At 43.8% G+C, this 27,431-nt stretch overlaps 1 protein-coding gene across 7 annotated transcripts in view; it reads right to left on the bottom strand.

The window, feature by feature from the left end:
• The window catches only part of PRRC2B (proline rich coiled-coil 2B), a 60,007-nt gene that overhangs the window by 17,299 nt on the left and 15,277 nt on the right, over positions 1–27,431 (bottom strand). For 2 of the 7 annotated variants that reach the window (XM_089535245.1, XM_089535246.1), the window contains exons 8-23: positions 25,911–26,035; positions 24,410–24,552; positions 21,969–22,059; positions 20,627–20,819; positions 19,471–19,786; positions 18,504–18,685; positions 17,236–17,443; positions 15,458–15,680; positions 11,768–13,903; positions 9,712–9,899; positions 8,582–8,730; positions 7,602–7,743; positions 5,703–5,785; positions 4,119–4,310; positions 2,683–2,877; positions 1,741–1,827 (exon numbers count right to left, since the gene is read on the bottom strand). In XM_089535245.1, the coding sequence (XP_089391371.1) occupies positions 1,741–1,827; positions 2,683–2,877; positions 4,119–4,310; positions 5,703–5,785; positions 7,602–7,743; positions 8,582–8,730; positions 9,712–9,899; positions 11,768–13,903; positions 15,458–15,680; positions 17,236–17,443; positions 18,504–18,685; positions 19,471–19,786; positions 20,627–20,819; positions 21,969–22,059; positions 24,410–24,552; positions 25,911–26,035 (4,653 nt within the window). The remainder of the gene's footprint in view (positions 1–1,740; positions 1,828–2,682; positions 2,878–4,118; positions 4,311–5,702; positions 5,786–7,601; positions 7,744–8,581; positions 8,731–9,711; positions 9,900–11,767; positions 13,904–15,457; positions 15,681–17,235; positions 17,444–18,503; positions 18,686–19,470; positions 19,787–20,626; positions 20,820–21,968; positions 22,060–24,409; positions 24,553–25,910; positions 26,036–27,431) is intronic. The other 5 variants (XM_089535247.1, XM_089535248.1, XM_089535250.1 and 2 more) reach the window with 5 other exon arrangements.

Genomic DNA, 27,431 nt, shown 5'->3' with positions numbered 1-27,431 from the left:
CAGAGCGGCTCACAATACTAAAAGAAAATACAATTAAAAACATATAAAAGTGACACATTGAATTAGAATTAAATTATTGCAATATTAAAATAGATTGTTCATTAAAATAATAAAATTAAGTTAAAGAGATAAAAGTGTTTAAAACAATACAACACCCAGCAGGCCATCCAGCACAGGCTGTATCCCTATTCCCTGATCTGCCTTCCAACTGACCAAGAGCACCTCTGTCTTCTCTTCCAAGTTTCAATTTGCTTACCCTCATCATTATTGATGACAGACACTGGTTTAGGACGAGGTCTGCCTCCTTGGATTCATGTGGAAAGAAATAATAGAGTTGGGTGTCATCCGCATATTGATGGTACCGCACTCCAAAACTCTGGACAAGCTCTCCCAGCAGTTTCATGTATGTGTTAAAAGCATTGGGGACAGCACAGAACCCTGAGGGACCCCACAGGCCAATGGCTGGTGGGTCAAGCAATCTGAAACCAGATTGAAATGGGTCTAGATAACCCATTTCATCCAGAAATCCCTGGAGTTGGGAAGCCACCACACATTCCAATACTTTGGACACTGACCAATCATTATTCATTGTAATGGGATTCAGGGAGGCCTTTTTTAACAAAGGCCTCACAACTGCCTCCTTTTATGCAAGATGGAACACTGCCTTGTTGTAGGGAAGCATTGCTGCTAGGGGCAGGGGTCTTCAGTCTTGGGGCCATGCAACCAACTGATATCCAAACAGAGCTGTTAAGGCCTGGGCAATAACATATCAGGAGGGAGAAATGCTTCCCCCTTCCCAAAAACACCTTAATTTTCAGACAAATTGGAAGGGGGGGGGGGGGAGGGAGGAATTATGGAATATTTTCTTTTAGAAAAAATATAAAGTGTACTCATATTAATTGCCACAAAATCATTTCTAAAATCCATGAAAGAAGAAGACATTCATATAAGAACATGTGTAGTATCAGATCATTTACATTTCCTGCTCTGGTTTCTGCCCCAGTTTCTTGCTTTTTGATCTTTTTATGGAAATGAGAACATTAACTTTGCTCAACACAATGGAGATTTAGTTGAAATGAAATTATTTAATCTGTTTTACTAATGTTCATATTTTGTTGTTTTTACTGGAGTGGGTTCCCTGGCAAAAGTAAAGAGGTCATTTAGAGTTTAGGTGTTCCATATGTTCAGGACTTTCTACCTCCATGTGTAGCAAAAAATAAACATTTGTAAATTCAGTTTGTAATTCTACTCTAAAGAAGTTGTACTTGTAATGAATCTAACACAGTACATTTACGACAAACAAAGATATATAGAAAATGAATTTTATGTTCCTATATCAGGGATTCCCAACCTGTGCTCCGAGGAGCCCATAGGGCTCCACATGCACTTCCCTGAAACAAATAAAAATGGAATGAAATTAAAGAATAAGCTTATATTCTTATATATATATACTCCTAAATACCATTAACTTGTAGGACATAGGGTAGGCCTCTTAGGGGCTCAGCTACAGAAATAAGGGCACTGTGAGTCAAAAAGGTTGGGAACCCCTGTTCTATAGTAACAAGACTTTCAATCTGTAAAAGAGGAGGAGTTAATATTGCATTTCCCCCCATTTTTCTAAAAAAATCCTATTTTTTTCTGGAGGAAATGTGGAAATCCCTCCCCCCAGGCGCTTAAGATTTCTGTGACGTTTACAGCTTTAGTTCCAAAGCAGACTAGGGAGGGATATCTTTTACTTACATTGCTGGCCAAGGCATCCTGTAATTTCGTAACAGGGTTGGCTGCTGCACCAGAGGCTGAGCCAGGAGGCAAACTGAAATCCGAGTCCTGCAAAAAGGCCATTCCTTTGTTAACCCGCTATCCCAGTGGCTGTCAAATCATGGGTACCTGCAGCACCCAGACATGTCTCTGTGGCAGTCTAGATAGGATACAGGGTTTCTGTAACCATTACTAAGAAATCACTCTGCCTAACCCTCCCCTGTCCTCTTCCAAGTGGGACATGCAATTATCATGGGGCTTTCTTTGCAAGATTTATTCAGGGTGAGTGAGAGGTTTTTCTTTGCCCTCCTCTGAAGCTGAGCGAGTGAGACTGGCCCAAGGTCACCCAGTGAGTTTCCACAGTGAGTGGAGATTCAAATCCTGGTCTCCAGAGTTGCAGTCCAATCCTCAAACCACTACATCATGCTGACACTTCCATATTTCTACCATGGAAGCAGTAATATAGCATACTCAGTATTTCTAAGTTTATAATATATTATACTGAGAGAATATATTATACTCAGTATTACTTTTCAATTAGTCATTTTGTTGTTGATTTTACTCTCAGCAATAAAACTACAATTTTTTAATATTCTAAAAAAAAACATTTTTTAAAAAATGCAGTAACAAAGAAGGAATGTCCATAAACATAGAAACACCTTATGGAGGAGCAGGAAGAAAAAGGCCCATATGCAGGATGCACAACCCCTTCCCCTCTCTGAGAGAGCCTCTGAGTTCCCTTCACCTGACTTGCTTTCAAATGAAACCGGAGTTCTGTGTCAGCAGTGAAGTCTAGAAGCAAAAGGCTGACCCCTCTTCCCCCAACAATGGCTTTCCCCATAACCCCAAAACCTCAGGAAAAAGAGAGAAGAAGGGGAGAACAGGACAGTGGAGGTATAGAGAGAAGCCAAGAAAACTCCTCACTTTAGGATTTACTCCAAATTCAATAGGTGGCACAGGAAGGACCGAGTCAACGTGTATCTCCACCCCATTTCCTGGAGGGATGCTGCCTTCGTGGCGTTCTGCTCCCTCAGAGCCCTTCCGGTTTTTCAAGGAACGTTCATTGCCAATTGGTCCAGGCTTGTGGTCCTTGCTCTGGCTCAGGCCTTGCTCTGAATCCTAAACAAGAAAACAGAGAAGTTGAGACAAAACACACACCAAACAAAATCCTACCAATGGTCTGTTGTTATGTTTTTAGTTTCTTTTTAAGGAGGCCATGGGCACCTACTCCTCAGATCAGTAGTTGCACAGTAGTTGGTTTGATGGGTTATATAGCAGAAAAAGCAACTGCTAAGACATGGTGATTTCAGTCACAGATGCACAGATTATACCAGGAAAGAAGCAAGCATGAGTCAATCCTGTTTCAGTAAAAGGCTGTTTCAGTGAAAGGAATCTGGTGGCAACAACATGGAAGGGACAGTATGGGAATGAGAGGGAGAAATGTGTTTATTAATTATAATGAATAAGAATTAAACGTGCCTGGAGTTTGAAATTGAGTGCAATTCAATTAGGCAATTTTAGCATTTACTGGTCAGTTCTGATAATGAACATCATCAGTGGAATGAATCTAGTTTCTTAATAAAGGTTTTCTGAATTTTAACTACTGATGCCTGGATTCAGTTAAAAACAGCAACAGAAAATAAGGGAAATGTCCGCAGAGGGCAGGAATAGTAATAAGTGGGCAACCATCTCATCTTGCCTGATCTAACAATGATTATTTATTTATTTATTTATGGCACCATCGGCATACATGGCACTTTAAAAATTAAAGAATTAAAAACAGCCAGACTTACCAAAGGCATACAATCTAAATATGTGCAAACACATCTGTGCTAGCACATACACATACACACACATGAGACTATAAAACAATATTGAATTAAAATTCCAAAAGCTTTGGAAAACAAGAAAGCTTTAAACTGAGATTTAAAAACAAGTTAGGAAGGAGCAGCCTGCAAATATCCAGGGAAGCAACTTGAGGAGTTTGGAGCAGCAGGTGAAAAAGCACAAAGCCAAGCCAAGGAACAGGAAACATTGGTTTAGCAAGAAGTTAGAGTTTCTGGAAAGCAGATCAACTAGGCTCATAAAATGAAAGGCTGAGAGATGGAGAGGGGAGCTAGATCATGTAGAGCTTTAGAAGTTAAACTAAGTAGCTTCCACTTAATCTTAAAGACAATCTTGTATGAAAAGTCAATCAAGAAGATTCAGTGGTCTCAGGCCCACCAAGTCTGTGGCAGCACTTGGACAACTTGGAATGGGCTTCAACTGCTCCAGTCTGACCTAACCTAGGTTCCAAAACACATTTCATTGTCAGTTTCCAGAACACGGATCTCTGTCACTAGCGACTACAGAGATGTTACCTTTTTATCTGGCTGCTTAAGAGACACTTCCTTCTGGCAATCAGACTTGGGGTCCACGAGGCCGCTTCCACTCATCTCTTCAGGCTTCAGGGTACCATAGGGAGAGCTGCGCTGGGAAGAAGTGGCGGACGACTCTCGTGACTCTGCGCTCAAATCAATGCCGCTGTCCCCCTGGCTGCCTTTAAAGCCCTGCTGTATGAAGTTTGAGGAGAGAAAAAAGTGAGGGCTGGAGGGAAAAGGCTCACTCTGGGAGGACAGATGTGAACAACCCATGCCTCCTCTCAGAGGCGGCGGGGGGGGGGGGGCATTTTTGCCTTGAAAGGCTGCACTGTTCCAGTCCTCCTAGCTTTGGGATGATTTACGAATCCCTGGCATTAGTTTTAACTCAGTGAGTGAGTGAGGCAGGCTTGTTATTCCAAACAATGTACAGTGGAGGAAAACCCTACTACAAAATAGCAGGTAAAAGTTTCATAGTTATGTTTGTTTTTAATAAACTAGGGGACTTTGCTTTGTTTTAGGGCACAATCACAAATCACTTCATGTGGAGCACTATGCCAGACAGCATTAAGTCTCCTCAAAAACCAAGCTTACACACTGGAATTTAAAAAAATGATAGTGGACAGCCTTCACAGGTGGTAGACTCTCCTTCTTTGGAAGTCTTTAAGCAGAGGATCAACAGACATCTCATAGAAATGTATTCTTGTATGGCAAAGGATTGACTAGGTGATCCTTGTGATCCCTTCCAGCTTTATGATTCTATGACTCCCTCAAGTGCCACTGTCTAGAATTTATTCATTCTTTTTACAAAAAATGACACCCCAAAATTCAGTGACAAAGTACTAAATGCATTACAGACTGTGGATAAAGAGAGTAATCACACTATTGTCAGTATCATAGTAAATTCACTTCCTATTGGTTCAATATGAGCAGACAATATCACACTAATAAAGTCAAGTTAAGTACATTTACATTTACATATAACCATACATCTAGTAAAAATAAAGTATGAATGGGAATATTTGATTTTTTTTATACTAAGAGGAAGAATGCCAATGAATTTAATGACATCTAATAAAGAAACAAGTTTTAACTGATTCTTGCTATTGAACATTTACCTTACATATGCAGTGCATTGTTGTATATTTTTAACTAAAAGAAACTTAAACACTCAAGCAAAAACTAAAAAGAACTAAAAAAAAAAAGAACTGCAACCCTGAAACATTTGTCCAACCAGAAAAGAGGTTGCCAGTCCTACGACACTTGCCCAAATGATTTAAAAAGATATTAACAAGTAGGAAAAGTCTGAAATAAGTAAATGATTGCAAAAGGATTCAAGAATTTTTTTTAAAAAAAGAGTAATTACTATAAAGGAAATGAAGAACTATAGTATTAAAAAAAAACAAAAAACACTCTACCCCAGCAAGACTAGCCAGACAGCTTTCAGAGACATGTGTCTCCCCTTCCCACTAACAGAAGTGTTTCTCAGAGAACAGCCTGAAAGGCTAGAATCGGAAATGGCTGAGAATATTAACAGAAATGACTCCTGTTTTGTATCCACAGAATTACTAATGAAGTGTTGCTTACCTCGGTAGAGCTGGATTCAGTGCTATTGAAGGCGCTGCTAGCTTTGCTCCAAGAATCAGTGGCAGGCGACTGAATGGAGAGGGCTGTTGGCAAGAGCAGAAAGATGAGGTTGAGATGTCACAGAGAGAACAGATGATGGGCCCTGGGATTGTTTCTCACACTGTACTACAGCAGAAGTGAGGATTTTCAACCATATTCCATATGTTGGCCTCCCAGACACCACAGCCCCAGCTAGTACAGCAGCAAATTGCAGTCCATCAATATCTGGAGAAGAGCGTCATTCCCATTGGCTTTCCCTAACATGAAGGCTGGGAAGTAAACACAAGCCCCTTTCTTTTACACAATAAAGAAATGCTTTCATTCAAACGGGGATGGTTCAGAGACAGAAATTTCAGACTGTTGTAGCCAGCTCTTGCCTGCAACATCCACGTGTGGCCATATGACCTCCCATGCAAGAATTCTGTCATTCACTGCAAATGTCAAGAAAAATGTAATTACCATTTTTGATATGGTCTACCCATCTGTAAAGCCACCTTTCCCTTGTATATTGCTTTCCGCTTTGCCCAGCATGATCATTTTTCCTATGAGTCATGTTGCCTAATGATGTGTAGAAAGTATGGTACTCTCACTTTATTTATCCTGGCTTCTGGGGAGCATTCTGTCCTGATTTGCTTTAGGACCCAAGAATTAAAAAGGACCAACAATCCTCCTAAACTTCCAAGATCAGGTGCCTTTAGATTGGCATGCTGTAGGATCTGGCCATGCCCTGACATATCCATAGCTTAAAATACTGTGATAAATTAAAATGACAGTTGCATAAAACAACTGGCATTTAGAATCACAGAATCGTAGAGTTGGAAGAGACCACAAGGGCCATCCAGTCCAACCCCCTGCCATGCAGGAAGTTGGTTGTTTTATGGGATGTGGAGAAGGGTGCTGAAAAATGGAACCCTTCTGGTCATTCACTGACCACCTCTTGTAGCACTTTTCTACCAAAGGATGCCCGTCTATCTAGTACTGTTTGACAAAAGTACATGGCCCCTTCCAGGTAGCTGCTCTGCAGATATCAACTAGGGGAGCTCCCCTGGAGAAGGCTGTGGAGGCAACTGCAGCACTTTTGGTGGAATGGGCTGTGACCCATTCTGGGTCCCCAAGTCATTCAATCCCAACTGCTGTTAGAGTCAGCTCTCCCATGACATGATCTGCTGTGGAGCTGCTCAGAGCAACTGCAACACATGATCTGCTGTGGAGCTGCTCAGAGCAACTTCCAACACAGCAAGTGTGGGAGCAGCAGCCAGGTGCTAAGAGAACTGCACTGAGGCAGCCTCAGCAACTATAGCTTCAAGTCTTGTGATGGGCCAAGGTATGGGAGTAGCCTAACAGGCTCAGGCTAGAATCCTCCTCCTCCATGTGTCAGGAATGGCTTGAAGGGGGGCATAGGCAGGAGGAGGAGGTGGAAGAAGGTGGAAGGCAGCAGTGGCGGAAAGAATAAGAAAGAGCCTATTTTTTTAAGAGAGGAGAAGGCTGAAGAAATGGAATAGAAAGATATGAAAACAGCCATGGAAATGCATCACTCTCTTCCAGATCTCCCAATGGTGAGAAGTCAGGAACTAAACTGAGCACATAAAGGGAGTTCACCTTTTCTCTGTAAGGAGGATCACAGCTTCAAATTGATTGGTTGAAGAGCCTGGCTACTGAAGAGAATGGGAGGATGAACCCATTCCAAGATGCCCTTTGCAGGAGAACCAACTACTTAATAGTGCTCAGGGCAAATGCTCTTGGGGGGGGGGGGGGAGGGTCAGGAGAAGACATAAAGGAGGACAAGCAACAGTGTTGGGACTTACAAAATGTTCAGGCCATGGGAGTTGCTCTAAGATGCCAAGACTAAATCCAACTCACCTGGACTATTGGTCTCCCAAATCTCCGTGCCCAGGCTGTTTCCGGACACTGTAATGTCTCCTTGCTCAAGGCACACGCTGCTCTGTTTCTTGGCAAAGCGAGGTGGGATACGAGACTGAAGGGTGCGACCTTTGGGTGGGACCTGTGGAACATAAAAGGATAAGGGGGTAACAGCTCTTTATCTGGCATAATTATTTGTGCTTGTTGCAATTATGGCTAAATGCAATTTTGTCTGGGAACACCAGATGCTTTGTCCCTATGACTAGCATGGTCAGTTCCTGGGAGTGATGAAGATACGCCCTCAAGGGACCTCAACAAATGTGAGAGCTTTGGGGGCGGGGGGAAGGAACAAGAGTGGCAGACAGAAACACATCAGAACTCAGCCATGGGCGCAAGCAAGGAAAGAACTGATCAGGCAAAATGGCTGCTATCCGAGAGTCATTTGACTCTGTCAGCTGTCTTCCCTACCAGTTCTGAGTGGTGATAGAGTGAAACCTACTTTGTGTGGATTCCTCTTCTCATTGACCCACAGAAAGAGTCAGCAAACGAAAAAGAAAAATAGGTGACATAAAGAGAAAGAAAAGAGATGACAGGGAGAAATGATAAAGAGAGAGACTATGGTAGAGGGAACAGGATGGCAGAAAGACAAAGAAAAAAGAGTGACAGACAGAAATAGCAAGAGAGGATAAATCTGGGAGGGGAAAGAAAAAGGCTGCGAGAGAAAGAGAGAGAGAGGAGGGGAGTAGATAGATCCTGTTCATGTCTGGTTCTGGGCTCATACACTCATCCCTGGCATCATGCATCCTCTCTTCCCTATAGTCCCAGATGCACCATATGCCAGAGAAAGAAAAAGCAGCAAATAAAGTAAAATTGCTGCCCCTGAAACGAAAGAAAAAGACAACCTCCCTACCCCCCAATTCATAACGAAGGGTGGCTTCAAAATAGGAAAGGCCTCCTGGTTTTGTTGGGTCTCTCCGCACCTGGGCAGCTTGTTCTTTCTTCCTACGTTCCTCCTCCAGCAACCGCCTCTGCTTCTTTGTCAGGACCTCAATGAAGCCTTCGCTGGGCATCGGGACCTCTCCTTCATTCTCCTCCATGGGGCCTGTAAGCTGGCTTTCAATGATGCTGTCTGAGTAACAGGAAGAGAGTTTGTCAGCTTGCTTTCTATCCTATCTAACTGACAGTTTTTGAGTTTTCCCTCAAGAAGGGGAAAAAATGGCCAATTGAGGACAGCTTATTAAAACAAAGCAAGCTGAAAGACCTTCTTAAAAAGAAGAGAAAGATAATGGCAGAGATTTTTTTAAAAATGAAAAAGACACACATAGTAAGAACGTGAAACATGTGAGAGCACCAGATTCAGAAACTTATTGAATGTGAAAAGAAATCTGAGAGGCCGCAGAATAAAGACATCTTTCTCCTTGCCTCTCCACATGCCGTCAAAGCACTTTTGTTCTCTTCTTGAGGGAGATGGTCACAAAAGTGTGTCTTTTGTTGCTCTGGGAAAATGTTTGATGAAAGACATGCTTTTACAACCATCTCCTTCTAGAAGGAGAATAGAAGTGCTACAACAGCATGCAAAGAGGTGAATAGACAGCTGCTTCTCTCTCTGTCTGACTTTTGGCTTTCTTTTGTCATAAAATAAGGCTCTATGTTTAGCAACTCATAACCTGTTAAGACAAGGGGGTAGGCAACTTCAGTTCAGGGGTTAATTTTGCTCTTCAGAGATCACTGCAAGCTGCAGCGCTACACTGTTGAATTTTTGCAGCAACCTAGAAAGAAAAGCTTTTTAAAATAATCTTTTTGCTGAATTTCTGTCTAAATAAGAACATTCTATTAAAAAACTGGAATGCTGAATTTAAGCATAGTTTTCCTGGTTTGATGCTAATTGGTGGTGGGATGGTTCCTGGGGGCCTCATGCCAATTATTGTTTACTTCCGTATTATACCAAGATAGTTACATTTCAAGCACACCAACCATCACTGTAAGTCTGAGCTTCCTGAAGTTATAACAGTTTCTCTCAAATCATATGCTAATTTCTGATAAAAGCAACCACCAGTCCCTCTTCATAGCAATTCCAACACACCAAAAATCCAATCCCAAGGGAACTCACTTCCATAGCCAAGCTCAAACTGAGATGCAGTCTCTCCCTTCTCAACTCCTTGTTGAGCTGCAGATTTTGGCTCCCTCTCCTGCTTCTTCCCCAGTCCCTCGATGCTGTTCAAGTTAGCGTGAGAGCCGTACATTAAGTGGCTGCTCCCAGATCTGCTGGCATCTAGGATCCCGCCTTCCTCAGGAGATCTAAGCATAAAAAAAGAAGAGAAGAGCAGTGGCTTCAGATAAATCTATGTATTCTTCTCTTCTCTGGGGTGAGATGGGCCAGCATCACATCATGATCAAAAGGACAAGCTATGAATCACAGCACCCTAGAAAAAATCTTAAGTTTTCCAGGAATTCAATATTTGTCATAAAGAAGTGTGTGTTTGTGTATATGCTTTCAAACTCCTTATTGACCCATGACACCACAAATTTCAATAGGGTTTACTTAAGCAAGAGATATTTAAAGGTGGGGATGGGTGAGTAAAAACTGGGGTCTACTGGTACGCTTCTAAATGCTTTGTGATAGATCAGCAAGGATGTGTGATTCCAAATGTTCCAACAATAAAACATTTGGGGAGAAGTGGTTGTGTATGGAAGGGCACATGTTGGAAGATATTCATGGCCTCTCTGGACCAGCATCCCTTTCTTGTAGTGGCCAACCAGATCCCACAGGAAACCTGCTAGCAGCACATGAGGGCAATTGTGTCCTCCTGTGTGTCTGCCAGCAACTGGTCCATAGAAGCGCAGTGCCTTTGATAAGGGAGCTGAGACTTATAGTCAACCAGTCCCCTTTCATTGCTATCCATCTTGGCAGACCATCATTATGTCTCCTTCAGATCCCACATGGGACAAAGTGGGATGTAAAACAAATAAGTAAATATACATTTTGTAGTATTAAATTCTATACAGGTACTGTATGAAGAAATCTTTCCTTTTCTCTACCCTGAGGCTCCCTCCATCCAGCTTTAGTGGGTCAATCTGTTGCATTCTAACATTGCAATAAATATAATTTCTCTAATATTACCAGAAATGTTGATCTACTGCCAAACCATTGAAAGCATATACACAAACACACATCTACTACTTTCATGGAAAGACGCTGCCATGTTCATTTGCATCACCCACACCATGAATAATTTTATACACTTTTACCATGTCCCCTCATCTGGCCTTTTTTTTTTTCCCCCTTTGGCTGAAGATCCCAAAACACTGTATATTTCCCTTCACAGGGTAGCTGCTCTAGCCCCTTGATCACTGCCCTCTTCTCCTATTTTTCCAATTTCATCCTATTTGTGCTCAGTTATAGATGGCTTCAGAGTATCATATTTGTTCTACTTAAAAGTGACTTCTCCAACATGCAGATCCCACCACCCTCTTGTTTCTTGTTGGGCCCATATTTCAAACCCATTTCTATCTTACCAGCCAAGTCTTATATTATAAGGAGTGATGATAAAGCATGACAGTACATCCAACTTTGGAAAGTGAATAGCAGAGGACTAACATGACACTCCATTCCTGATCTTGTATAATGAAAGTGATCGTCTTTCAGTAGATGGCCAAAGGAACAGAACAATCTCCAAGAAAAACATTCTGAAACATTAATTTGCCATATATACAGCAAGTTGTTTTTATTATTTAATGAACATAATGTCCTATCTCTTTGGCCCACCTTTTCTGAACAGCACCCCTTTCACAAAACACAATTACCATATTCTGATTCCAATGGAACTGCCATGATCTTAAGGAATACTGAGGTTTGCAGTTTGAGGCAGGGAATTCTAATACCATTCCTTAAACTGCAAAACGCAGGAATCCACAGGATGGAGGTTCAGCAGTTCAAGTGCTAAGGGCTGTAATTGTGGAACATGAAAGGGCCCCAGATACTTCCTCAATATTTAGTATCATAATTCCCGTAATTCTTGATCATCAAATCATGATCATGGGGGTGAATGGTAGCTACAGTCCAAAACATTCAGGCGGCATCAAGTTAGGGAAGCTTCCCTTAGTTGAATGCACATGGTCTGGGGAAAGAGAGAAAACATACACAATGAGAGAATCAAATTTTTTACCTTTTGCCTTTCCCTTGTGGGACCACATTCTGCTGGCTTTCATAGTGGGATGTCCCTCCACTCCCACCAGCTCTCACCGCTTTCTCTCCTAATCCCACTGGCTCATTCTTCCGACTCTGGCGATCTGCCACAGGCCGTTGGCTGGAGAAGCTTCGCTTGGCCAGTTCCCTCTTCTCACTGCCACTGCATGAGATGCTGTTGTCCAGCATGGTCTCATTCTCTGAGTTCCCACCACCACGTCTCTCCCGGCGTTCGCTGAAGTCACTGCTCTCGGAAGCTGTCTCCCACTCCTCATTGGCGTGATCAGAAGAGTTCTGATAGGAGAGCTCTGGAGAGCGCCGTGCAGAGGAGCTGTTCCCATCTACCGCAGATAACTTGCCTCTCCCAGACCACTGGCTACTAAAAAGGCCGGTTCCACCCTCTTCAGGGTTCCACTGCCCCACAGACTCGCGCTCCTGCCTCAAGCGTCTGAACCGAGGGGGCTTGTCCTGGCGGGGGGGACGCCGTCGACGAAAAGGTCGGTTCTCAGAGTTTTCAGGGTCACCCCCATTATCCTCCAGGAAATAGTGCCGCTTGTCGAGGGGGTCCTCCTCAAAGGGCCGCCGGCTGTAGGAGTCTGTCTGCTTGTACAAGTCCTGGCCATAGTCCCTCTCAGACTGGCCTCGCCGGGTCTCAAAGATATCTGGAGCAGTGTTGTGGCCATACTCCTGCCAGCTGTTCCCTACATTTCTTCCCTGCCACTGGGAGGCTTCCTTGGCAATGAAACCCCTTCGCCCATAGCTAGAGTTGCTCAGCCGTGGAGGCAGCGATCGCCCAAATGTTCGCGGAGTCCTTGTCTTGGGGTCCAAGCCACCATGGTCATCTGAATAGATCTTATTGGACCTCCAGGAGTCATGGAAGTCCCCCTTCTTGAGCTCAGCCTCTTCCTTTTCAGGGACGGAATCCTCATTGCTATTCTCAGAGCCCCTCTGACGGCGACGCTTGGGCAGCTCCTCATACTCGGAGCCTTCACTGTGGGTCTCACTGGCAATCCGGCGTCTGGGCTTCCCACGAGAAAACTCCTCTAACTGATTGATCTCCTTCAAGGCCCGGCCCTGGCTGCTTCTCTGCATGCCACTGCTGCTGCCAATGATGGCAGAAGTGGTACTGTAAGCACCGCGGCTGCCATTGCTTGTACTGCTTCCAGAGCCCACAGTGTTGCCCCGGCCTCGGAAGGTGAATTCTCTGAAATTGCGGCCCCGGCCCCGGCCCCTTCCACCAAAGGCCTGCTCCTCATCTATAAAGATCCAGTTATTTCTTTTGGTGGGGGGCGGGTCGCTGGATGCCCTTGACTGAGTTTTCCCCTCCCAGGCCCGCCCACTCTTCTCATCCTCATCCTCCTGTTCCTGTTCTTCTTCTTCCTCATCCTCCTCTTCTTCGCAGGGTTTCTCAGATTCACGAGCGTCAGGCCGAGAAGAAACCCTCTCCTCCAGCAAGTGGTAATTGGAGGTGGAGAGTAAAGTCACAGAGTCACCGTCACTGTCATCTTCTGCTTTGTGGACCAAGGGAGCCTTTTCCTTCGCCGGCTGGGTGGCCTCTTCCCCTTCCAACTTCCCCTTCTCCATCTCCTTTTCCTTCTCCTCCACTTTTAGCGCCTTCAGCACTGGCTTCTTAATGGGGCCTGATCGGCGGGCCCTACCTGTCTGCTCTGGATGGCTGCTAGTGTTTCGCGTCTCAGGAGCCCATGCTGGCTCAGCAACAGCAGCCAGCTTATCTGCAGGTTCTTCTTTCTTCCATGTCTCAGCACTGAACAGCTGCTCATCCCGAGAAGCCACTTCTTCTTTAGCCGGTGCTGCCTCCGACAGCTTCTGATACTGGCTTACATCCCAGCCATTGTAGTCTGGCTTCTTACTGGCTTGGACCAAACCAGGCTCCACTGGGGAACGCCTCAGGCTGAAGTGACAAGTCTCCAAAGTGTCAGGATCACACTGTTGGGGCTGGAAGATATGATCTTGGTTTACCCTTTGGGAGGTGGCCAGGCAGTTGTCAAAACTGGCTTGGGGCCTTCTGTCAAAGGTATTCAAATAGTCTTCCGGCTCTACAAAGAGATCCCGCTGGGCATTGATGCTGGACTGCACTGGGTAAGAGATGTCATTCCTGGAAAGAAAGCACCCACCACCACCAAAAAAGGAAGTCAGTGAAGCTGCTGAAGGTTTTGGAAAACTGATAACCAGAGGTTGCTCCTGTAATCACTTTTCTTAATTAGAAGGAGAACAAGTGTCAGAATGCCAGAAAAGCATGTATTTAATTCTGTTGCCCATGTGCTCTGAGGCCTTCTTCAAAGCCAAAGGATAAAAAATACAATATATAAATATATAAAAGGAAATGAATAATGAATACTAGAAATAATAAAAGAACAACAACACACTGCATAAGGGTCTCTATCACTCACAGTAACTCAACCTTGCACACCCCGCCAGGGCAATGTGCATTTCTTCTGCCCTTTGTTATCTGTTTTATTCCTTATTATATAGTCTTGACTTTCATATATTTTCTCTTTTATCCTTTAGTTCCAGAGAAGACCAAAGAGCACAGGCTGGGGTGAAATGCAAGTTGAGTAGAATAATTAAGCATATGCTTTCCTGAAACTTGTACTTTCTCATTTTATCTTTTTGGTGAATACTTAATAGTTTTGGTTGATTTGTTCTTTAATTCTGCAAAAACATTCTCCTAAAATTTTCATGCTTAGCCTCCCAGTGAACATTCAAACAAGGCCATCAACTGCCACCACCTCAACTTAGCCCTGAATTATTATCACCATGAAGTAATTACTACTTTTATCTCTACCCAATAGCAACTGTGTGTGTGTGTGTGTGGCTCTTAATTTCACCCATAAAAACAAAATAAAAAAACAGTTCTCAAATGCAATTAGCTCAAACTGGTACATAGGAGAGTGTGAGGATTTTGAATACAGAAACAATCTGGAGAAACAGATTTTAAAAGATTAACTGGAAAGATCAGATCATTTGGAATTCAACACACTGAAGAACTACCGAAATACCAAGCCTTCTAATTTTCTGGCACCTAAATACTGTGGTTTTATATGTTTTTTTTATATATACCGCTATTCCAAAGATCATAGCGGTGAACAGCAAGTAAGCTAATTAGCAAGTAAGCTAATTTGCCCCCAACAGTCTGGGTACTCATTTTAGCGACCTCGGAAGGATGCAAGCCTGAGTCGAGCTTGGGCCCTTTTTCTGGCCTTGAACTCGCAACCTTGTGGTTTCGAGTGAATGGCTGCAGTACAGGCATTTAACCACTGCGCCACCAGGGCTCCATATGCTTGTTGTCCTTGAAATTACCTCCACCCTCCTCTTGTTTCTAATATGATCTTAATACTGCACTAATTAATAAATCGACTTATCCATGGGTCATGGCAAAATCTATAATTTTGGTCCCAAAACCTGCTCTCAACTTATACATGAGATCGACTTATAGTCAAGTATATATGGTAAGCTGTATGACTGAGAAGCCTAGGACTTAACCTGACCCCACTGTGATTGCACAGATACTCTGTCCTTCTCTGTGAGCAGACAGAGAACATGAAGAGCTTCCCACTCAACCAGAAGGTGTCCCTTCTCTGTGTCACAAGCCATTCCAACTTTAACTCATTTTTCAACCATGTGCATTCCAGGGAGGATTTGTTCTCACCTTGTATGCAACCCCTGCATGGATATCCCCTCTGTTTGTTTTTGGCGCAGCACAGAGCATCTTTTGCTTTGCAGCGGGGCATAGCTATCCTGGCCCCACATTGGGGCTGGATCCCCAGAAATGCTTTCCCTTTCCTGCTGCACCAAGGGCTGGCAGCCCTGCTTCTCTGAGGAGCTGCCAATCCTGTTCATGGAGTCATGCTGGATTCCAGGCTTCATAATTCCTATTCAGAACAGGAAGAGAAAAATAAAGAGAAAAATAAGTATGATCCCTTGAATCATGGTCAGCTTCTAAACAACAGTAACCACAAACTGCAGCTTGTTGAAATACATTTTTGAAAAGCAACCTTAACATCATGGGCTTATTTATTTATTTATTTTATAACTTCCACTTCTTTCTGTATAGGACCCAAGACAAGTCACAATATATGTTAAAACCAAATATAATTAAAACGATGAGTCATAAAAAACAATTAAATAGACAACTGTATTTTAAAAGTTAGCTGAGATCTTCCACCATGGGGTCTGATGTGTAATTTACAATAGCAGAACAACATTATAGACATAACATGCTCCCATGTTAGAAAATGGCAATGATAGCATATTGCCATCATTGCCAAATGGAAACAAGCAAGACACTGTGCAATAAAGGCCCCATCCCTCTCAACTGGGCACCCACTGCCTTCTATTCTGGATTATCAGTGATCTGTGGCTCTACTGGAGTGTACTTCCCAACTTCTCCATGCACTGTCACTAAGAAAGAACACACAGCCCCACAAAGTGCCAAACTGCTATGCACTACCACCACTGCACAATAGCTGATCCATTCGCTCCACTTGTGCCGTGGTGCCAATAGCACAACTACAACAACACTCCCTTCTTGGAAACACAACCATTGCACAATGCTGTAATTCTAAACTGAGTAATCATAAACTAGATTACTATGTTGTAAATGTCCAACAAGATGGCAGCCATTATTTAAAAAGTAAAAAGGCAGCTAAAATATCATTATCATCATCAAAATTAGGACCTCAATTAAAAGAGTGTCTGAAATTACTATTTAATGGTCAAAGACAGGTAAAATAGGGTTTTTGCCTGCTGGCAGAAAGAGGTGGGGGGGGGGGTCAACTTAGCCTCCTCTGAACAGTGAATGTGCCATCACAAGAAAAAGTCTTTTACATCCAGAATGGATCAAACTGCAGTGAGGACTCTCACTACCCTCAGCCACAAATCCTAAATGACACCTGCAATTCAGATTTATCTTTGCTTTTGATTACTAGACTAGTTAAATGTGATCTCTACTTTTGTTACATCACTGTGCTACTGCAGGCCTCTGAAATTAAGGGAAGACAATGAAGAGTCCCCAGGGCATCAGCCAAAACTCTCATCAGTGGAGAAGAAAGAAGACCAATTACAAGGCATCCCTTTCAGCAAGCTGGAAGCTGATACTTTTAACACCTTCACTGTCCACTGTGTCTGCATGAACCAATCGTCTCACAAGCAAAGATCCCACCCACCCACCCACACACACGATGGCCAGATTTTTAATACCTAATTTAAATATAATAAATTATTCATGTCTGATTTGGTCTTCCCTTGATTGAGGACGATATCTCTGAACTATGTTTAGCACAAGCCATGGTTTGTTGAAATGTAAGCACTTAAAGAAAAGCACCTTTACGTACAGGTGATTCCTCTGAAACACAAATGACTTCTAAACTATGTCAGCGTTCCCCATAGTCCAATGGACGATAAATTAATTTTAAGAGAAATGGAAACCTTTACTTGGTGGATGAAGTGCTGAGGGATAAAAATCCACAGTGGGGCGTCCCTGGGTCATGCGAGGGTCCATGTAAGAGGGCATCATCATCCATCGGGGGTCAAAGCCCAGCATCTGTGGGTGTGGTGGGTAGAAGGGCCGTTGAGGGTGGGAGGAAGTGGGGTACACCTGAGACTGTTGCCAGCCCTGCATCTTATACAGCTGGTCCTGAAGAAAAAGAGAGAGAAAGAGGAAAAGGCTAAAGTGACAACAAAAGTCATTGCTGGCAAACTTGACCATAGAATCATAGAGTTGGAAGAGACCACAAGGGCCATCCAGTCCAAACCCTGCCATGCAGGAACTCTCAATCAAAGCATCCCTGACAGATGGCCATCAAGCCTCTGTTTAAAAACCTCCAAAGAAGGAGACTCTGCCACACTCCGAGGAAGGAGTGTGTTCCACTGTTGAACAGCTCTCACTGTCAGGAAGTACCTTCTAATGTTTAGATTCCTATAGCTTGCATCCATTGTTCCGGGTCCTAGTCTCTGGAGAAGCAGAAAACAAACTTGCTCCATCCTCAATATGACACCTCTTTAAACACTTAAAACAGTGCTATCATATCACCTCTTAACCTTCTCTTCTTCAGGCTAAACATACCCAGCTCCCTAAGTCTCTCCTGGTAGGGTATGGCTTCCAGACCCTTCACCATTTTGATCACTCTCCGCTGGACAGACAAGCTCCAGCTTGTCAGCATCCTTTTTTTAACTATGGCACTCAGAACTAGACACAGTATTCCACACGAAGCCTGACCAATGCAGAATAGAGTGGCACTATTACTCCCCTTGATCTGGACACTATACTTCTCTTGATGCAGCCTACAATCATATTGGCCTTTTTAGCTGCCGCATCACACTGTTCACTCACATTCAATTTCTTGGACTCCTAGATCCCTTTTACATGTAGTGTTGTTAAGACAGGTGTCCCCGTCCTATATCTATGCATTTAGGGTTTTTTTGTCCCATGTGCAGTACCTTGCATTTCTCTGTATTGAAATTCATTTTGTTAGCTTTGGCCCAGCTTTCTAATCTATTTAGATTATCTATTTATGTGCTCAAGGATTTGCAGAGGGCACTGGGAGAGGAAAAGAAGGGGGCTAGAATATCACCTCAAGATATACTGGCCAGCTCTCCTCTTATCAGCTCATTACTTGAGGAATGCAGCAGGGGGGAGGAAGGCCACAGTCAAACAGGATAGTTGAACAAAGACATCAATCTGAGCAGATTCTCACCTGCTGCTGTTGCCGCTGGAAACGAGGGGGAAGTAATTTTGGGTACTTATTCAAATCTTGGGCTGATGAGGCAGGCTCTCTGAGGTCCTCCTCGCTGCTACTTCGATGGGCGGACAACAGAGTTGGGGGCTCCTCTTCCCCATAACTGGAAGAAGATTCCTGGGTATGAAATTCAGGGTTTCCTATAAAGTGACAGCAAATAAACAAAATCTTAAATCCTTGGACCAGGTTTAGGAATTGTGCATCCCATGGTCTGGACCCCACTAACCATCCCTCTAGGCCACTGGACTCCACTGACTGCCCCCCCCCCCCCAGGCCTCATCCCCACTCCCTATTGTCAGTGTTCTTTGGATGAAATATTCAAAAGTACTCATCTCCCAACCTCCTCCTGAAACAGACAACCTTCAGTATACAAGCATTTGTGATTTATCATTATATGCACAAATAAAGAACAGAACTGGGGAGTTTGTATAACTTTTAATACTCAAATGCTGTCATGGTAGGTTTTTCCAAGAGATCTGTTTATAATGGCTTTAACTGCTTGTTTGGGGTGGAACCCTGGGCTTCCAAACCAATCGGCCCAACAACAGGTTGTGAAATAAACTGCCGAGTTCAATCTATTCTCAAACCCCATTCATGAACTTTAAAGAGTAGAAACTGTATCCCACAGGAGGCATTACAAACTCAATATGAAGAGCTGGGTGTAAACTGAATGTAAAGTTCCTCAAACAGTTCCTTGCTCTGTTGTAAGAAAGCATGCCTGGGGAGTCTCCTGGATCTCCAGATGTTTCAGACTACTACTCCCACAATCCTGTAACTACTGGCGACACTAGCTAAGCCTTTTCAGAATTAAAAGACCAAAACCTCTAAATGGCCAAAGGTTTCCAGTTCCTGTTCCAGAAAGCTGCATCACTTTCAAACTGTTGGGGCCTCTGGCAAAAGAGACACAACTGGTAACGTTTCCTACCTCTACGGACAATGTGGCTACTATTCTCAGGCGCACCATTCTTCTCTGTGGCAGAGGTTCTTGGTTCTTCGTGCTCTGTCTGTTTGTGGTTGTCTCCTCCTTTCTGTGCCATCTTGCATTTTTGGTCCAGTTCTTTCAATTTGGCAGCACAAGCTGCCAGGCGCTCCTCCCGTGCTCGACGCTCCTCCTCCTCTCGCCTCTTCCTGGCACGCTCAACAGCCTCCGACATCTCAGAGTGGATGAATTTCTGCCTCAATGGAAGCTTCTCTTCCTTCTCCTCATAAGACTGCTGCCGGAGGCAGGGTGGTGAAGGTTTCTGGGAGGGGAGAAGGAAGCCAAATGGAGGACAGGACAGTCTACAAAGACAATCCCTCTGCCCGCCCATCCCTAAGCCTCCCAGACCAAGAAGAACACTGTGAATCTGGTGTTCTTGGGAAATGTAAAATACATAGGCTGCCATTCTCTTGGAACATACATTTTTTAAAACGCCTTGTGTTCAAAACTGGATTGAGTAGTTTAACAACATATAAATCCCCTATGTAGGGGCTGTTATAATGTTACAATATGAAAGCATATGTTGTACAATGTGTCATGGCTACATGCTCAGTGGCAGTTTGAGATTGTGAAAAGATATGAAGGCTGGGAATCGACTCTGGGACAGAATTTTTCTCTGTTGCTTACCTGCTTGCAGTTTCCATAGCTACTGGGAGGAAATGGGTCACACTTATGCATTTTGAATTTGCTTCTGCACCATATAATCCTTGAGAGCCTCTCTTCCATTGGCCTTAGAAAGCTGGACTACAACCTAGATGCCCTATATAGCAAATCATAGAAATATGCTTGCCAGCCAGGGATAGAATTGGTTGTTTAGGGACTCAGCACTACCACTAGCTGTGAAGAAATGCTGAACTCTATAAGCAAAGGGGCTAGGATGCTTTCCTCTACTGTGTATCAGTCACAAGTTTTTCAAATAGCAGTAATGTTGGTTTTCAGCACCAAAGCAACTTCTGGGGAGGCATGGAACAACATCCAGCAGGAGAGGTGGATTAGAAATGCTTTAGTACATGAATGAATGAATGAAAAAATTTTAAAGTATTTTTTTCCTTCAGTAAGCACCGCACATGGCCAAGCTAGGTGTACTGGATGCTCAGGTTACCTGATAGTCGGAAAGGGCAGCCCAGCCATTCCCCTTCCTTGAAGGAGGCAGGGCATCCTGAGCTTTGCGAGGGGGGCGACAGAGGCCTGTCGAGTCGTTCCAGTTCTTTGCTTCCTCTGGGATGTGCCGGGCATCTGTGCTGTCCGCTGAGCTTAAGGAGAGCTGCTGCTGCCGTCTGGGGTCCCAGCTGTTCCTGTCGATGAAAACCTCTTAGTTGTTAAATATGGTACTGTATGTGCTTCCAAAATCTGTCTCTCTCACACATATACACCTTTGAGCCATAAGGAGTGCAAATCAACCCAAAGGTCATTGAGCCTCATTTGCTGTTTCTAAGACATTAGCCGCAAAGGTCTGATCAACACTTTCAGCAGATTTAGTTGAAGCAGGGGAGGGGGCATCATTCTCCATTCTCCATGCCTCTTTGCAAGCTGCCCACCTTCTGCTCTGCCCATCTAACCAGGATCCACCATTCATTTATGTTGGCTGGGATCTGTGACTAGTCTCTGGAGCAGCAAAAACCAAGCTTTCTCCTTCCTCAATATGACATCCCTTCAAATATTTAAACATGGCTTTCATGTCATCTCTTAACCTTTTCTTCTCCAGGCTAAGTATATCCACCTCCCTAACCCACTCCTCATAGGGCATTGGTGGCTTCCACACCTTGCACCATTTTGGTAGCTCACCTATGCTTTTTGCTTTTCATTTTCCTTCCACTCTAACTGTTAACATTAACTTTGTCTCCTTATTGCCACATAATGAATAGTATTCTTTCTTGGCTCACGACTTTAGTTTGTTAGGACAGTAAAAAGACATAGTTCCAGGCTTGGACAACTCAATAAATCAGGGCTGGGAATCCTGTCACCTGCAAACAGTTCACAGTCTTGGGACATCCTGCCAAACCAGCTCCAAAAGTGGAACTGTTGCTCCGGAAGATCCCAGGTATGGCAATTCTCATTGAAATCAAAGTGCAGCTCTCCCTTAACCATCCACTCCTTTTCATTCTAAAAAAATATTTGACAACTAGAAGTGAACTTCTGGCCACTGCAGGAATCAATTTCTCTTTTCTTTAAAAAAAAATGCAATCACTGCAGCCACCTGGAAGCTTGCTTACTTCCTTGCTAAACAAACCTCAGAAAGAGAGTCCCTGGATTTTGTTTTTTTGTTTTTTTTGGGGGGGGGGTTGGGGGGGGTGCTTCCTGCTTTTGGGACAGAGAGCATATTTGTTCAATGTAAGGCAGAACATTCTGGCTTGCAGGGCCACAGACAATGGACCGTAATGCTGAAGCTACCGCAGGAAGGCTGGCTAAAGGGACAGCTTCTCTGCACCCACAACTTCTCTCACCATTTCTGCCTTCCGTCTTTATGGGTATCTTCCTCATCTTCATCCTCACTGAATTTCAGTTTCTCAGAGTAATCCACTTCATCATGGATACCTGTAACAGCAACAATGATTCAAAAAAAGAGAGAGGCCAGAAGATCAACATTAGCTTTCTGAACAAACTCATCTACCTCTGTAAGTGTATCCTACATCTGAAAGTTATTTTTTGGGGGGAAATCCTTCTCCACACACCCCAATCAAAGCTTGCTTGGCTTGGCTATGATTTGCCCAAACCAAGAAGGGAGGTAGTGAATTCAAGGGTTCATTTGTACACAAGCATTTGTGGCTTAGGGTAATATGCATGAGTAGTCAAGTGAAAACTTGGAAAAGTTACCTTTTAGGGAGTATGGCCCTAAACAGGCCGTCACAAAGTTTTACTCCAATGATGTTGCTATGGGAGGTAAAAAGGTCAACATCAGGGATGTCTCAAATGGAGAATAGGGACTTGACAGCATGAGGATGGAGCTTCCACTTGTGGCACAAGTCTGGAGACCTGCTCAGCTTGTCTGCCAAGTCAGTCTCCTTTCCCGGCAGGTGAATAATAATAATTATTATTATTATTTGTATCCCGCTCTTCCCAGAACTGGGACTCAGAATGGCTTTGCAACATTAAAAATACAGTGTGCCCCTGTCATACGCGGGCGCAACATACGTGGCTTTAAGGTGAAAGCCGTGCTGAAAAAAGGCATGGCACACCCCAGTAGAAGTAATGGGGCACGTGCCCGTGTGTGCACAATGCAGGCACACACCCATTATTTTTAATGGGGCTCCAACATACGCGGGATTTCCCTTACACATGGGGGTGGCTCCGAAACGGATCCCCCACATAAGGGTACAATTAAAAACACAGAAAAAAGTACATTAAAAAGTAATTAAATTATTACAGTATTAACACAGATTTTCAAGAGTCTAGGGGCAGACACCAAGAAGGCCCTCTCTTGTGTCCCCACCAACCGTGTTTGTGATGGTGTTGGGAAGGAGAGAAGAGCCTCTCCAGAGTCTGGTCAGGTTCATACAAGGAGATACGGTCTGCCAAATAGTATGGACCTGAGCCATATAGGGCTTTATAGGTAATAACCAGCACTTTGAATAGTGCCCAGAAATAAACTGGCAACCAATGAAGCTGTTTGAGGGTGTTGGGTGGACTCTGTAATCTGCCCGTTAGCAGCCTGGCAGCAGCTCCTTAAAACCAACTGAGGAGAGGAGCTTCTGTGAGGTGGAAGTTAAAGCAGGGCCCAAAACTTGGGAATACAGGAGGGATTTGAGTTGAATTTCCCTGTTCTTTCTGGCCTGAGGCGTAAAGGCCTTGCAATGAGAACAGGTTAAAACATTATGGCCCTCACCCAGGCAGAGAAGACACTTGGAATGGCTGTCCTGGCTGGGCATCTTTCCATGCACTTTTTAAAAGAGTGTGAAGCCATGGCAGCTGGCGGACAATACCGCCAGAAATGAGATAAGCCAAAGAGGAGTCAGCAATCCAATCAATACCATAAATCAGAGTCCAAGACAAATCCAAATCACAACTCTGAGGGAAACATCAAATCGAATGAAGGTCAATCCGAAACAGAAACCGAAAGTGAGAGAAACGATTCCAAACACAGTTCTTTCAAGCTGCTCGCACAGTAGACAAAAGGAACTGAGAAAGAGCAGGAAGACGCTGAGCTTATATAGAGGATGAGCAGAGCTACCACCAAAAAGTCTTCCCTAGCAATTTCAGAAGGTTCCAAAGCTTCCTGCGCAAGCGCAGGATGACCCATTTATGTGATTCCCAGAGACCACGAAAGAGAAGAACACTACTCTTTTTACCAAAGACCTCTCTAGAGTTCTTCCAGTGCAACTCTATGGTCAACATCTGCCAGACGCTGACCACAGAATCATGCAGGAAGGCCTACAAATGCCTAAAGAAGTGTTTAATGTAGGAATTCCAGCACAACTCTGTGGTCAACTCCTGGCAGAGTTGTGCTGGAGGACCAAGAGATTCCTAGAGAGAAAATATTAATCAAAACTGCAGATAATAAAATCTGCAAAAGTCAAAGCTGCAAATGTGAAGGGGCAACTGTACATAAAAGCAACACTAATTCTAAAAATGGGGATGGCTAATATGGACAGGATTGCAAACATATATACAGAACCATATTTCAATCAACAGGAAAATAATTACACAGAATAGGTAAACTGTACCAATGAACGTGCAAATTAGGGGAAATGCACAAATTTCAGAAAAGGAAGAAAGTCCCAAATCACTCCAACTGATACAGAACACAGAACTGTGAATAAAACACTGGTGTGATTCAGAGAAACACACACAAATTGAGACTTGGAGATGTCTCTTTATGCGAATTAGAATGTGCGAAAGGAAGAAAGAGCATGCTATTCATAAACCATTAGTGCTATGTGGATTTTACCTGCCCAGCTGTCATCTGCATCATTGTCAAGCTCATCCAGCCCCTTCAGATTCTCTGCATTGATAATGGTGGGTCGAGGGATCCACTCCCCCTGTGGGCGGACAGGACGAGCTGGGCGTGAGATCCCAATTCGGTTTTCTTTTCTGTAGAGAGTAAGAAAAGAATAATTCTGCTGCATGGACCTGGTTAGAAATCCAAGAAATGTTCAAAACAAGGGCCAGGATGCTCTAGAACATGATTCCCAAACTCTGGCTTTCCTAGTATTTTGGACTGCAGCTCACAGAATCCAAGACTATTGAACCCAAATGGTGTAGTGGTTAAATGCCTGTACTTCAGCCACTCACTCACAAACCACAAGGTTGTGAGTTCAATACCAGCCAGGGGCTTCAGGTCGACTCAGCCTGGCATCCTTCTGTAGGCCGCTAAAATGAGTACCCACTTTGTTGGGGGCAATTAACTTACACTTTGTAAACAGAAGAGGAGTGTGTCCAAAAGTGGGTGACTAAAATAGTGAAGGGTCTGGAAACCATGCCCTATGTGGAATGACTTAGGGAGCTGGGAATGTTTAGCCTGGAATAGAGAAGGTTAAGATGTGGTATGATAGCCCTGTTTAAATATTTGAAGGGGTGTCATATTGAGGAGAGAACAAGCTTGTTTTCTGCTGCTCAACAGAATAGGACCCAGAGCAATGGATGCAAGCTACAGGAAAAGAGATTCCACTCAACATTAGGAGGAGCTGTTTGACACTGGAACACACTGCCTCAGGGTGTGGTGGAGTCTTCTTCTTTGGAGGTTTTTAAACAGAAACTGGATGGTCAACTGTCAGGGGTGCTTTGATTTTGAGTTCCTGCATGACCAAGAGGTGGACTGGATAGACCAGTGGTTCCCAACCTGTGGGTCGGGACTCCTTTGGGGGTCAAATAGCCCTTTTACAGGGGTCGCCAAAGACCATCAGAAAACACATATTTCCAATGTTAGCAATGAAAATAATTGTATGGTTGGGGGTCACCACAACATGAGGAACTGTATTAAAGGGTCGCGGCATTGAGAAGGTTGGGGACCACTGGGATAGACCTTGTAGTCTGTTCCAACTCTATAATACTAAGGTAGACACTCATAAGTATTTTTTTTTATATACCGCTATTCCAAAGATCATAGCGGTGAACAGCAAGTGAGCTAATTAGCAAGTAAGCTAATTTGCCCCCAACAGTCTGGGTACTCATTTTAGCGACCTCGGAAGGATGCAAGCCTGAGTCGAGCTTGGGCCCTTTTGCTGGTCTTGAACTCGCAACCTTGTGGTTTTGAGTGTGGCTGCAGTACAGGCATTTAACCACTGCGCCACCAGGGCTCCATGTCAAAGGAGAGGTTTAACCAACAAGAGAAAAAGATTTAAACCTCTTTTCTTTTTCAACTTCCTTCTCTTTTCCATCTTAAGAAAGGCACAAGGTTGCTGATAAAAAGTTCCTGCATCAAGGTCACTACTATGTCACAAGGGCCTTACCCATCTTGGTCGTTGGTCTGATATTGTCTGAAGGGGACACGGGGTTCCAGGCGAAACTGGGGGAGGGGGAAAGAGGACCCACGTTCCAATGATCCAGGGGTCTCAGACGGCTGTTTTGAACACATCTGAAGGAGAAGAGAAAACACAACAAAATGCTCAGCTTCTCTAACACACAGCATTTAACTTAAAATGAAAAGAGGAGCAGGAACACTATAATATTTTGAAAGTTACAGAGGAACGCAAGATGCTGTTTTCCAGCAAATCAGACTTAATCCACAAATAAGCTTTGGGTTACATGCCAGCCCTTTTCTCAAGGCCATTTGGCTATCTCTACCATCACAGCTACACTGCCAGAAAGCAGCAAAAAACAAACGAAAGCATAGACCTGGTTGAAGACCCTTGGGGCTCTTGTTTATGCTTGCACATATTTTTGTATTCTTACTGGCTGTGGCCAAATGTATCAGCTGTATAGTTAAGCTACGTAGGCCCAAAACAGACAGGGGCAGCTTCCAGCTGCTCCAGAGGTGTGCCAAGAAGCCACCCTGGGGCCACACAGAGGCCCATTTAAACCGGCCCAAAACCAGTCCTGCTCCTGTTTGGGGCTGCGGGAAGAGGTGCCCTCGGGGCCTCGGTGTGTATTCACCGCAGTCCTGAGGCGATTGGCCTTGGAACTGCTTCTAGCCGCTCTTTCCTGTCCGTCTGCTTCGCCCCTATGTTAAGCAGCTAAGTAAACAACTAAATACCCTATCCTGTTCCAACTCCCCCAAATCCAACAGAAAAATCATTCACTTGTGCTCCAACTACTGGCAGAATGGACCTCCTCCCCCCCCCCCCCCCCAATGCAGATGATGCCCAGTAAAGCAGGATTAGGCAAGGGAGTTATAACTGTGGCAAGAGTAGCAGATACAGAATACTGGCCACAAATGCTTATTTCATAACCAAATGGCAAACTTTTCTTCACTTCATCTAAGCAAGACATCAACAGCAGCAAGAAAACTCACTACTAGTAACAGCAAGAAAACTTGCCTTTATTTAATTCCTGGCTGAAAAATGGATTTTCCAACACATGAAAACTCCAGCCAGGAAGAATACCAATGAAGAAAATTTTGTGCAGATTTCAGCTAGTATTTGCAGATCCTGAAATGTTTTGGGGAATTATGCATGGAAATGCATATGGATTATTTATTTGCATGTTGGGAATAACATTTTTCACATGAAAATCACTGCTTTTCAGATTGCCATATTAGATTTTTTTAAAGAACCTAAGAATTGCACAAAAATCCAGAAATATTCATTTTCTCCCACAGCAGGGGAAAAAAACTATGTAAATAATCCATCTTTGCACAAGAGGATAAAGCAATTCAATATTTACATCCCTATTCAACAGTGAGAACCACCACATGCATCCCTTTCTTTCTGGAGAACAGATGCAGAAGGGAAGAAAAGGTTTTCAGTAGACAAATGCCATCAAGGCCAAATACAATCTCACAATGCAACTTGGGTGGTTTGTGTCTTTGGTTT

The sequence above is a fragment of the Sceloporus occidentalis genome, unplaced genomic scaffold (assembly GCF_023333645.1).
Source record: "Sceloporus occidentalis isolate IW3139 unplaced genomic scaffold, rSceOcc1.0.p SCAF_8, whole genome shotgun sequence".
Lineage (NCBI taxonomy): Eukaryota > Metazoa > Chordata > Lepidosauria > Squamata > Phrynosomatidae > Sceloporus > Sceloporus occidentalis.
The sequence above is the reverse complement of the archived record's forward strand: the minus strand, read 5'-3'. Positions and strand labels throughout refer to the sequence as shown.